General features: G+C 40.4%; 1 protein-coding gene across 1 annotated transcript in view; it reads right to left on the minus strand.

The window, feature by feature from the left end:
- ITPRID1 (ITPR interacting domain containing 1) overlaps positions 1 to 13,276 on the minus strand; it is a 46,174-nt gene extending 32,898 nt beyond the window's left edge. The window contains exons 1-4 of the mRNA XM_048950754.1: positions 13,158 to 13,276; positions 3,789 to 3,840; positions 2,931 to 3,017; positions 2,152 to 2,354 (exon numbers count right to left, since the gene is read on the minus strand). Of these exons, the coding sequence (XP_048806711.1) occupies positions 2,152 to 2,354; positions 2,931 to 3,017; positions 3,789 to 3,820 (322 nt within the window). The 5' untranslated portion in view covers positions 3,821 to 3,840; positions 13,158 to 13,276. The remainder of the gene's footprint in view (positions 1 to 2,151; positions 2,355 to 2,930; positions 3,018 to 3,788; positions 3,841 to 13,157) is intronic.
- Between the last annotated feature and the right edge of the window lie 698 nt (positions 13,277 to 13,974).

Raw genomic sequence — 13,974 nt, forward strand, 5'->3', positions numbered from 1 at the left:
ACTGCGGCTCAATTATGACCCATGGGAGGTGCCTGACTCTCCATTCACTATGAAAATAGACTCTGTTGTGATTAAGATCCTTGAGATGGTGCTTCAGCTAAATGCCTATAACTTGGTGCAGAGGTTATGAGGTTAATCACCACATGTAATGAAACACGTAGAGTCCGTGAAGAGAGAAGTATGAATCTCTGAAGGATGGATGTCACCTCACTTACTTAAATGCCCAGGCACATACTTAGGAAGCCTACACAGATGGTGTGAAAATCCCTTCCCAACCTGTCAAAAGCAAGAAAATATGTTTTGATGGACATCACACCCATCAAAACAGAAATTGAGACCTTAGCTAACTTGACAGCAGCTCTCCCATACAGTGCAGCCATTAACCTGTTCTAAGAGTGCTCCCATCAAGGACTACTGCAAAGTCTGGTCCTTAATTCGCACCTTGGCTTATCACTGCTTACATTAGCTGTGCAAACTCCTTCCCTAGAAGCTCCTTCCTCTCTTTCACTCTGAGCTCTCTACCTTCTTGGCACAATAGAAGGAAGGGATGCCATCCAAAGGGACCCGGGCATGCTCAGAAAGTGGGCACACAAAAACATAGTGAGGTTTAACAAGGCCAAGCACAAGGTGTCACACCTGAGTCAAGGCAAACCCAGATACAAGTATAGACTGAGAGAAGAACTCATGGAGAGTTGCCTTACAGAGGACTTGTGAGTCCTGATGGCAGCAGTGTGCACTTGCAGCCTGGAAGGCCAAATGTATCCTGGGCTGCATCAAAAGAGAGGTGGTCAGCAGGGAGAGGGAGCTAATTGTGCCCTTGTGAGGCCTCATCTGCAGTACTACAGTTGGGCTTGTTTAGCTTGGAGGAGAGAAGGCTCTGGGGAGACTTCATCATGGTCTTTCAGTACTTGGAAGGGAGCGTATAAACGGGAGTAAGACTGACCTTTAACACAGTCTGATAGTGACAGGACAAGGGGGAATGGCATTAAACTAAAAGAGGGGAGATTTAGGTTAGATGTTAGAAAGAAATTTTTTACTCACAGGGTGGTGAGGTCCTAGGACATGCTGCACAGAGAGGCTGTGGATGCCCCATCCCTAGAGGTGTTCAAGGCCAGGCTGGATGGGATCCTGGGCAATCTCAGATGGTGGGTGGCAAGCCTGCCCATGATAAGGCTGTTGGAACTAAAATGATCTTTAAGGTCCCTTCCAATCTAAGCCATTCTATGGTTCTTCCTTGAGGTCTCTATCCTCCATCTACTCACACAGATTCTCTCTCTTTCCTCTCTTTTTCCCTCTCAGGAGTTACAGAGAGAAAGAGTGAGAGCTGAGAAACCTGTTTGATGTGTCAGTTTGCTGTAAATATTGAAATGTGTGCACAGGCCTTGCTATAAAAAGAGAGAGAAAGAGGGAAAAACACATTTTCCACGATGCTCTGACATTTCTTTTTCAATTCTTATTCCATCCATACCACTTTTTCAGCATAATTCTAAACAGGAATGCATGGACTATACGAGAGATCCTGATTCCTTGAGCATCTTAAATAAACAGAAGATTTCAAGAGCCATCTGGTTATCCTGTGCAGCAAACATGAGGAGAAATGATGTCAAAATTGGACTTTTCAGATGGGCGATATAGCAGAGAATTAACAATGCTATTTTAATGCTGATATAACTTCAGGGTGAGGACCTTGTATTCATTTCTTAACTGCTAAACACACAAAATGGAACTAGGACCATCTACAGCAAATAAAAATCAAGCCTGTCTGCTTTAAATGGTGCAATCTTATTGCGCTTAAAATAAGATTCTCATCCATATTAGGGCATATTTGAACAACCAAACTGTTAGGTTATAGCTAGAGATTTGTGGGTCTGATGCATGAGCCCTAGCAGCCCTAGTGATGGGAGGCTGGGATCTTGTCAGCTGCTCTGCACATTTCCCTGTGAAAGGGGTCCTGCTCCCACAAAAGGGAAAAGGGAATGAGAATTCTTGATATCAACTAAATACATGTCCCTTTTTCTATACTTTCTCTCATAAGCCTCTTCTCCACCCGCTCAGTCCCCATGCTATTTATTTTACTTCTTCTAAAGAAGAAGTTTATTTACTTCTAAAGAAGTAAAATAAATTCCTGGCTAAAATTCCTTCTCCACTTACCATACAGGTTTGGCAGCTCAATGTCCATCCGCTGCTTTTGAGCTTCCAAAAAGACTCGGATGTCAATACCTTTTGCCACAGAAGAACCACTGAGGAACCTCGGAGGGATTTTAGTGCAGACATCGGGCTCCTCTGTACCAAACCCCAAATCAAGGAGAATCTCCACTGGATCCTTTTCACACAGTGACAGCCACTCAGTGATGCTGTGGGGGAAACATCAGGATAATTTACACCATTATCTTGGTACCACTTTTCTCTTGCAATACTTATTATTTTTTGTTTGTTGTTAAGTAATTCTCTTCTGTTCTCTACTCTCGCAGAGACTTAAACAAAAGTGGTTATTGTCAGACACAATGCTAAGAGATTAGCAATGGTTTCTTCCCCCAGAGATACCTAGTGGCATGGTATCTAGAGAGCTTAGCAAGAGAAACATTAATAAAAGCTGTATCTTTACAGCAGGTTTGCTTTGTTCAAGGCATGATACAGGTAAGATGCTGCAGCTGCCATAAGATCTTGAAGTCTTTTATCACACAAGGAATTCAAAGAACAGTGAACTTTGAGGCAGGTTTTTGTGTTTATTTGTTTTTCTACTACAAATACATTTGAGAGCAGACACCAGTTATTAAAGAGGGCACTTTGACCACTTTAAAGTAAATAAGATGATTTCAATGAACTAGAACTTGGAACTGCATGTTCCAAAAAATTGTAACCCTATTTGTTGATCCCTAAATGGGTGAATTCCATGCATTCCCAGCCGGAAACACATGGAAGTGACTAACCTCTGTGGTCCACCAGTGTGAGAGTGGGAGCATCTGAGGCTGTTGCATCTTGACATAACCGGGCTTTCAGAAAATTCTTGCAGGGATCTGGTTGGAAAAAACAACAAGGAAATGTGTTTACTTGTGTGCTCCTCTGGGATATCATTATGATTTTTTCCTAGAGTAAACATTTGCATTTTGTCTTCGTTTATAATGATACATAATAGCAGTGCCTTAGAGTCGTCATGAGAGCGTGGCAATACGCTTGTTCTCAAGAACAGTATGTTACAGTAGGTGTGAGAATGTAGGTGTGAGGTACCAGTAAATGCTAATTATAAAGGTGGCAGAATGGCTCACTTTTGACAGATGGTGAATCTTTCGGGAACCTTTCAGGAGCACGGTTTCTTTAGCCACCTACTTTAAAAAGATGTAATTGCTCTGAACAAAGTTTTGGAGAGACAATGAGCTGCAGCAGTAGGAGTGGCATCTGAGAACAATGCTTTACTTAGCTTCTCATGTTTGTAGCCAGTAGTCTGCAGAGAAATATCTGTTTTTTAGAGCCTGCTCACTGCAAAGGCATAGCAATCTTTCTTAATAGGAATGATAACACACTTTTGCTAGACTCAAGCTTAATTTTACCCACATGTATCTATTAGGATAAGTAACAAATGTTCATTTTTCTCATTGCAAGTTGTCCCTCAACTCAAGTCTTAAACAGGCCACAAGCAATATGTAGGTTTCTGAACTAATGCTGTTGCTATCAATTTGAGAGGGGAAAAATGAAGAACAAAACAACCTTAACTAAAATTTCTCCTTTTATCAGAATGGAAAGTAAGGGGGGAAAAAAACCCTTAGATATCTACAGTGTCTGACACCTACCTTCTGTAGCTTTGCACAGTCAATTGTACCATTTCTGGTACTGACAAAGAAACTGCAAATAAGAAAACATAAAAATATTTAATTCTCTTATCATTTCTGTCTGTCAAAACAGAAATGTGTCAAACTAGATTCAAGACGAGAAGACTAGCTGTACTGTATCTATGTTGCCCCAACAGAAAAGCCTCCTATTTATTTCCATGGACGCTGCAACAGATACAAAGAGCACCATAATATCATTTTACAGAGCAAACTCTCAGCTACAAAACACTCTCTTTCAATATGGTCACCACCAATTAGCAGTGCATTTCCTCCAGCCATGAACAAGAGCCTGCGTGCCATGCTTGTAAACATCTGCACCAGCAGAGGTGACCCAGTATCACTGTCGCCCCTTCTGAAATGCACCACCCACCATCTCACTCTTCTCCCATCCTGTATGGAGACTGTTTGGTCTCCATACACATTCAGCAAGCATCAGTGATTGTAAATGGGTGACAATTTTTCATGCACTTCCACGTCAGGTGGAAGTGCCCCTCTGCTGCCATCTGTCAGATGGCAACAACACGTAACAGAACACTGTTGGAAAGGTTCACCCTCTACTGCCGTACCACCGCCCGCCTTTGGCATCATGGGCCAACATAATGAAATAGGAGGCATCATTATCAAAGCATCCTTCATATAAGGAAACAGCACAAGCTGCAAAGTTGCAGAACACTACCTGTGTGGGAAGCTGAACTCGCAGGACAAGTTAGTAATACATAAACGTAACAAAAATCCATAGGAGGAAAATAGATGCCTTTACATTTTGTTAACCATTATCGGCACATTAAGCCCTTGTTCCTTACAGGTAGACACTCTCAAGTCTTTCCACTGGGGATACATATAAAGGAAATATGACGAAAATATTTTCCAATCCTGATTTTTGAGGGACAAAAGATAGAAAAAAGCAGTTACATTGTTTTCATTTCGGCAAATGCTGATTCCATTATTTTGTGCATAACAGTTTTTCCGGTGTAATTAACTTAAACTGGTGACTATTGTACTGTGGATTTCAATGGATTTTGCATCATGTTCCTAAATGTGTTTGGAAGAAGCAAGACGACTGCAGGGCACTTACAACAGTTTCTGGCAAATATTTTTCAAACTTTTAACATCACCTACTGGATTCCACATGCACTACACTTACGAGCCACAAAGGGCACATTTCATCATTTCACTGACTTATATTGGGAGTAAGTAAGTGGGATGCACACACACAGTGTTTGTAAGTCATCCCTTTCTCTCTCAATGCTGAACCAATAAACTTTTTGATCCTTTTCAAGCTAGAGCAGCATTTGCCTAGGAGCAGCAGTCGATGTCCTCCTGCACTGCACAAGATGAAGATTTTTATCTAGTTTTTAAAGTTGTGTTTTCTATTTAACAAAATTCTGTCAATAAAGAAGAGAAAACATCCTCTCACATTCTCTACTGGATTATTTTTCCGCTCGTAAATTCTAACACAAATTCCTTCTGGCTTACTCAGCATGAGGATGGGAACATAAGGGTTACTGACATCCTGTAATTTGCTGTGGCAACATAAACCAGACTATCTAGCAGTAAGTTTAGCTTAGTTTGAAGAATCAGCTACTTGTTGCGTACCATTTGTTACTTATGTGCCAGAAGAAGCAGTAAATTCACTTTAAAATGCTTAAGAATGTCAAAAATACCATCCAGAAGTGTGTGTTCTTACATTTTTCCCTAGTGGCATGTAGGCACACTTCTGTGTAACAGAACATTATATCCCACAACTACAAACTCACTGCAGTTTTGATTCCCTTAATATCTTGTGTAGTTTGGGAATGAATGAACACAAGTGCTGCCAAACTGAAAATCTAGCAATGTGAAACACTGGCCAGGGTGTTAAGTAAATAATGTGATGATGAGAAATATGATGTATGAAGGAAGCATAAGAAATAACAGGTCACCCAAAAAGAAACAACAAAGGTTGAGAGTTGTGATCATACGGAAGGAATTTGTTAGGTTACCACATGCCAGGTAACAGAGAAGCTGTTTGTGGTTAAACTCTTACACAAGTCAGTCACTGGTTGGGGCACCTGAAATAAATTTATTTTGTAGGCTAAAATAAGCTAAACAACACTCTTGTGCAGTGGGTCAACAATGTACAAATAGGGAGTCGGACAGGCTAAGCCAACCAACCTCTTAAGTGACAGTAAATGGCTCATGAACCCATTAGCCACTCTGCACTTTCATGGGTTGTCTCGCTCATGATTAGAGTCTCTGATTAGAAGACTCTCATGACAAGTTCCCTATTGGAAAGCTTGATGTTTTTAAATATTAGAGATTGTTTTTTCCATATATAAGAGATTATGGCAATAGTAATGGAGAGGAAACGGTATTTACGTTTCCTGATCTGTGCAACTATTTTGTTCCTGTCACAAGAAACACTGAATCTCATTACTAAAGTGGAAGATACGTTGGGGGAAATAATGCCCTTTAGAAATCTGTCAGAAAACCTTATGAAAACAAACAAACAAACAAGAAAATGCTTTGTAAACCAACTGTGGTGTTAATTGGCACTCTGTTTACTGCACATCTAAGTATATCTTTGCTTATGAATAATATATTTTGCTAAGCTAAATGTAGCCTCTGACACTTGAGGGAAGATAAAACATTGTAACAGGAGAAAAGATTAAACCATATATCATCCAACTGCATTTCTTACTTGTGAGCCTGATAAACAAGAAGTGCAAATATGGAAGCACTGAAAATATTTGGGGCTCCAAAATGCACTACAAATGAGGAAGTTTTTAGAAATATATCTTGAATATATCAGATGTTTTTTCTTATGTCCTCTTTCCTAAAAAAAGATGCTCTGAATTCACTACATTCAGCAGATCTGGAAAGTAGGTGAGAACAAGTGAGAAGTTCTGAGTTCAGGTCAGGCAAGCCTGAATGCATCTTGTCATAACTTCCAGAAATCTGTGCAAATCTGTCCTAGAAACTTCCACTCCCCCAGCAGAAGGAAATCAAATCATGCCAGAAGAGAAGGCAAAACTGAGACTTTTCTGCTGAAAATCTCATTTGAGAACCTTCTCATTACAAGTGCAAACAGGAAAAAAGGGACAGCTTATCCATGAAAATCAGCTTTTCCAAGCAGAAACCTGTGGTGTTTGATATCTTGTAGTTAAGACATATGTGACAGAAATTACAAAAGACGTTATTTGTATAACCTGCCTGCTCTTGGTCTTATAGCTTATCTCCACTTGTAGCTAGACTCTAAGATAAAAATGATTTTAAAAGACAATAAATAAATGAACAAATAAATAATTCCCCTGAAGTATGGCTGCTCTCCTGAGAATTGATGAGGTCTGGGAGGCAGTGTGATGGGTAAGCATTGCACAGGGCACTTGGAGCACACATAACTGAATGAGGATGGCTGGTGGGAGAAACAGAGCCATAGGCCCAGGTTTTCTGCTGCTTCTGAACACCACTTATTTGAACACCACTTACCTTCTCCCTAACATACAGACGTTGGCCTCTGCTGAGATTCAAATCTTGCATTTGTGCTTAGGGCAAACCCCATGAAATTCTAGCATTCTCCATGAGTCAAGTCTGTCACTTCTGAACATAAATTTTATTAAGAATCTAATTAAATCAACTTATCCAGGAGCAGGAGTGAGAGGAATGGACACAGAAGACTTTTCAGTGCATCAAATAAAATATAGCTGTACTATACCTCCTAGCTGATCACTGTCTGCACGGTGACTTGGTCATCATTAATTACAATACCTATCCTGCAATCCAAACCTCACCGTACCTCCAAACAATTCTTTTTTTTAAGCTTCTCCTCACCACCAAACAAACAGACTTGAGCTGCATTGGCAGTGAATGCATGGCATCACACTGAAGAGTTCATGGAGAATACTGGTCCTTCAGGGACAAAAAGCTGAAATAGCAAAATTTTGGAAACAAAGTACATGCATGTTTGACTATGTTCAAGATTAAACTGCATCTCTCTGTGATAGCTCATTGCCTCAGGTGTGTATAACCATGGTTTCTGCCATAAATTGTGCTTGTGTGGTAGGCTACATCTCACTAGAGGATGCGGCATCATGAAATTCCCATGATGTACCAGATAGTTTAATCAGAAAGCTATCCAGACACATGATGGAAAATGTTATCCCTGGCACTGTTCTCATGAGACAGTGGATCATAAGCAAGGCATGTCAGTTAATACTGAATATTTGTGTTTTGATGTAGCTCAACAAAATAGAAAGCTCTTTCTTTTGTTGAAATCAGACAAAGCAAAATATTTTGTTCTGAATTTTCAGGGAGTCACAACTTTCCTAAAGGAAGTGTCAATATTGGAGACATCATATTTCCCACTGGAGAACTGAGGCAGCAAATAATTAAGGAGTAGCACAAGCAAAAATTACAAAGAACAATAATTCAACTGAAGATGAGTATTTTCTTCTGTAGAGTCTTCTAAGTGTAAAAATGGAAGGAGAGCACTCAAATGAAGCATTACGGGATCAGCTTATAGCAATAAATCACCTCACTGAGTTGCATAACTTTTTGGTAACTCCAGAATATATAAAAAATATTGGGAGAAGGGGTTAGTGATTTCATTTGGTAATTTTCATTTTTCTTTCAATCCAATTCGGAAAGCAAAGAAAAATCTGGAATCATTCACTTGACTTTATTATCTGCCAGCCATCCATAATTTGGAAACATCTACCAGTCCCACTGCAAATGAAAAACTAGCTATTCTGATTCTGCATGAATGCATCCTGAGGCAGTTCCTGCTATAGCTTGAAAGGGGCAGAGAGCCTGCTCTTGTGCTGAGGGAGGATCGCTGCCTCCCTTTTACCAAACAGGGGACTGCAGCACAAGCGATTCACCTTATTTGCCCAAGGCCACGCAGGAAGCAGCTGAGCAAGCAATGGGTCCCAAGCGTCCTGCTGCTCAGTTCAGTTTTTCAACCCAAAGGTAAGTAAAGATGGCTCAGAAGTATTCAGCTCTGCTCTGAAAATACTACAAACAGGCTTCTTTCCCTTCAGGTTCAACCGAAGCCATGGAGATCACCAGCTCTCAGAGGCAGAACAGGAAGGGGCAATTGCTGATCAGCAGCAGGGCTCATGCACACAAAAGACAAACCAGGAGGCATTCTTGTCACACTATTGCTACCTGGATTCAGTGGTGCTATTCTGATTTGCAGTCAAAAGACACAGAAAGGCTGCAGCATCCATCAGGCCTTTGGACTCAAGTTTTTAGAGATTTAATTTTGACATTTAGAATAAAGACTATATGGGTTTGCAGGGTCTCTGTTGTTTTTGTTGCTGTTGTTAACACTACAAAGCAAGAGTGTTATTTTAAGATTGCCAATCTTTGCCTAGCTATGACACTGAAAGCTCATTTGTGGTGCACTGAAGTCCAAAATCTCCAGTAAACCAGTATGTTTTCTACCTATAAAACCTATATTTTATGTTCCCTTTATAGTCAATGCAAAGAGTAGGACACTTGTACAGCAATCCTCCTACTGCAGCTGTTCTTTGGAGGTGCTTTTCTTCATGGAGCAAAGCAGCAGCCTGGCCCTAGTCTAAACACAGGGCTTTGAGTTAGCTAGTGAGACAGTCCCTGGTGTGACGTACTTTAACAAGCTGCACGTCAACCCAAATACAAGTAAGGACAGTAGAACAAAGATGAAATGCTGGGGGAGATAAATCAAATTTTGCAAAATACACCAATTTGTTCTAGTGAAGAGAAACAAGGCAAACCACAACCTCTAGTATCATACCAAGAATCAATTTAAGTATACCTGATGCTTTTAAGTCTTTGAAACAGATTCTGAGTTGCAATTAGCAAGTTACCATTGCATAACAGAGTTGATACAATCACTGATTTATTTTTTTGTTGTTATTTTTCAGGAGACCTGGAGGCTAATGAAGACTAATAAAAAGTCTTAATAAAGCATTGAAAGAACAGGTTAACAGAGGATGGGATATACAGCATCAGCTGTGTTCAGCAGTCCTTTGGCCCTGTGGCAGAGAAAGTCTAGAGTCCATCCCACTCATAGTGTCCCAGATTCCTTTCCGTTGGTGCATTGCAGCTAAACGAGTGAGGAAAAACTGAGCTTCAGGAAGGAGAACAGGGAGGACAGAGAGCAGGAAATCTTGTACCCTGACAGCTGATGACAGCTGGTCCTGTTCTGTATCTTTGGTCAAAGATAACAAATCATTCCCCCCAGAGAGAGACAGCTGCTGTTATTCAGAGCAAAGGTAAATAGGTAAAAATATTCAAATTGAGCAAAGGAAGATTTTTTTATTTCTCCTGGATCAGACAAGCCTTATGCAGACAGGCCTCTCCATCACCCAAGTCAACTATGTTAAGAGGAAGCCTTGCCCTGCCTCAGGAAATGGTTCAGAGAAGTCATCATATACCCTGTACCCCTGTACCAAATCAGTACCTGCAGAAGGAAAAAATGAAATTCCCTCAATATCTTTTGGGCACCTCAGGCTCCTCCACAGGAAATGGAGCTTCCCACCTGCCAGAGAGGCTGCCAGGGAAATGCCAGGACAGCAGAAGGATTGCACAGAAAAGACAGTACCGCTTTTGTAGACTAAAGGGGAAATAATGAAGCAGAAGAACCATTTATTTATGTTAGTATGCCTCACAGAAGAGGAGATGCAGCAACACACCTTCCCAGGGCTAGAAGTCAAAGTTTAGAGCTAGTTTAATTGAAATTAGTTCATTTCCCAGCTGAGTAATCCACTGGCCTGATTCTCCATTGCCTGATGACTTGCACAGCCATTTACAGCAGGACACAACTAGAGTAAGATGCTACAATGGGATTCAACTGTAAATGACACAACATGAGAGACAATAAAGAGTTTGGCCCCAGATGTGGGAAGTACAGAGGTAACTTCCATTACATTTAATTAGTGTTATCACCATTAATTTCCTGTGCATAGACAGAAGAAGACATCCTTTTGATTTCAAATTAATTAACACATAATGATTAATCTGATAGGGTACATCTTTTCAGACAAGAGTGTCCTCTTGATCACAGTTTGGGTGCCAGTACCACTCATCATCTGTGTGTTTTAATTTCTAACTGCTCTCCAGAAGCAAATTTAGCTCTGCAAATCTGTCGATGGAATGAATGACTGGCTGGTTTCCATGTCCTGTGTGTTTTGTTCATTTGATAACACACTGAGAACATCTTGGAAATCTTTTTTTTCCCCCCCTTTTTCCCCTCCTCTACAAGGAGATTTCAAGGTAGAAACTGAGGAATCTGCATCAGCGAGCAATTTATATCAGCCCTTAACCACAGAACGTATGAAATAAAAAGCTTCTAAAAATTGAAAAACACATAAACAGTTTATGGCAGGTTCCCAGACAGATTTGTCTCACTTCGGTTGCCAGAATTTAACAGAACCATTCTCCTTGCCACCAGCCACGGTAAAGTGTGTTTGTTTCACTGAAACAGGATCTTGAACTTCATCAGCTTCACACCATATTCCTCACACTGTATGACATGTACTGGATAGTGCTATTAATATTTCTTTTTCCTTTTCCACTTGCTGAGTGACTACTCATACTATTTTAATATTTATCCACTTTCTTAGATGGTTATGAATGCAAACAGATCCATATGCAGGTGCATCAATTCTTGAGTAGAGAGCCAATGGTTAACTTTAATATTGACAAATAGGCAACTAAACATGTAGTTACAGGGACATGAATTGAGAGGAAGCAGAAAATCTCAAATACTTTAGTTAAGAATGTCTTTAAGTGCCCAAGACATTCCATGTCTGTTCAGAAAACTATTCGAGCATACTTACAAGCTTTTTGGGCTTGACAGCTTAACAGTAAGTAAGCTTTTGCCACACAAAATGAACAGAAAAATAAAGAAGGTTTTTTCCACATCTAGGATGTGAAGTGTCTGTATTATTGATTATATGAATTAATATTTACAGTTTCCTTTCAAGGCAAGGCAGGGCAAGACAAGGCAGGGCAGGGCAAGACAATGCTGGGCAAGGCAAGGCAAGGCAAGGCAAGGCAAACAACAGAGCATTTTTACTACTGTCCCATTCTTTTATATGATATAGATGTGTTTAGCAATCAGGCTCAGCTATACTTTTTATGGCAGCTCTACCAAGAAGAAAAATAAAGCTTATGTTATCTATCTGCCCATCTTTGCTTCAGTAAACAAGAAGAGAGATGAGGTTGTTGCAGAGCTCTCAGGCAGGAACAGGATAACTTCTGATCAGTATTACTACTTTCAGTTGCCATTTTTGGGGACAAATCACTGCTTGAAGACTGAAGGCTCTCGTCTTCCCTATGTTTTACTCAGAAATAAAAGAAGATGACAAAAGTATTTTCAGCGTCAAACTTGAGCCCTGACCTTTGGCAGCTAAATGAAGTTGAGGTCCCCTTTTCTCTGCCCATTAACCTGTGAGCTGTTAACAGCAGCAAAATCCTAGTTGGTGCAGGAAGACAGTCATTTGTTTTATCTCTTCAACATGCCTGTCATTTGCATTGAAAGCAAGGAAGGACACACTGGTATTCAAAGTACCCCTGGAACACCCATGTGAGAACTCATAGGTAAAATACCCTTAAATGAATTGACTCCAGAGAATTAATCTTTTTTGAAAGTGCACCAGCTAGGGAAAGCTGTAATAACACTTCAAGCCCCCTCCTATGTTGGTAAATACAAATTTGGGTACATTTCTGTCTCTGTGAAGCTTTTGGTAGAATTCCTGCTCAGAGGCCACAACTTAAACTTGCTCTGCTCCTTTCAAAGTAGAAGTGCTGGTGCTGGTTTGAGACTATCAGTGTTGCTCATCGTGAATACCTGCACTGGATGTCGATTTTATCATCATGTTGCATTTTAATCACAATGTAAGCTCACTCTTGATTGAGACGAAAAACAACAGATAATGCTAAATAACAATAGCCAGAATTATTTCTGCTTAAAACAATGTAGAACTGAAGAGGGAGCGAGCTGTATTTTGAGCCTCCCAGCTACATAAGGGAAAGTACATAAAATCAGTGCACAGGTTGTCACAGGCAAGGCAGCAAAACAACAATAACACTGAAAGCAGTAACAATAGCAACAATTTTGCAGTACACTCAGCTTGAATCTGGTCCCTTTGCTAAAAATGTTTCCTGGCTGGTCAAAAGAGACAGTCTGTGAGGCTTTGAAAATATCAAAGCCCTTTACATCAAGCTCTTTTAACTGGAATTTAAACCAGCAAATAAAATATAAATGTATTTCTCCCACATATCTGACAGATCAGAAGAGGGGAAAAAGAGACTTTAAATTTTTTAACGGGTATAACAACAACAAAAAAACTGATAAGCTCCAACCTGTATGGCTTGATCCAGCTGTTAGTATTATGGAATAGTTGCAGGCTGGTGCTTCTGTGTCTCTGCTCTGCCACGAACCCAAGGTCTGAAAAACCGAGGACACAAATTGGTGCTCTTGGCTTGGCTTTCCACCTCCTTTATGTACTTATTTATTTATTTTAAGATACTAGGAAGGGCAAAGGGAGGCTGATTGCCAAGAAAGCGGTGTTTAAGTTGACAGTTTGGATAGATGACTGTTTGCTTAGCCTCTGGGCAAAGGGAAAGCAGAAATCAGGACTAGTCTAGTTTTTAGCAACAGGAATTCTAGAAAATGACAGGATGGGAAAGCAAGGGTAGAAGAGCAAGGACAGCGATAACTGAAATAAAGGGGGAAAAAAAAAAAGCCAGAAGTTGTTTTGATTGCTTCCATTTCCAAGAAATATATTGCTGTCCCTTTAACTCTCTATGCCTCATTGGCACATGTGCCAAGGGAAGGATTGCACTTTACTAAGGAAGTAATGCAAACTTGTCTTCATTTGGTTACCATGGATATGGTACTATGTGAGACAAAGCCTTCCATTTGCATTGCAAACAACCAGGCATGATGAAGGACACCGAATTTGATATTCTGACCACAGAATGTCTCTGGTTCTTCCACGTGAGTGATCACAAGGAAAACAACCACAGCTTTGGGCCTGTGCTTGATGCCATGAAAACAAGGGTAGGGGATGCTGCTTTTCAGATCAGGATGAAGCAGAATCACACACACCTACAGAATGAATGGTGTTTCTTGTGCTACCTAGCATGAAATAGCTAACAGATAGGTGTGGCAATCAGT

Source organism: Lagopus muta, chromosome 7, assembly GCF_023343835.1.
Source record: "Lagopus muta isolate bLagMut1 chromosome 7, bLagMut1 primary, whole genome shotgun sequence".
NCBI classification, from domain to species: Eukaryota; Metazoa; Chordata; class Aves; order Galliformes; family Phasianidae; genus Lagopus; species Lagopus muta.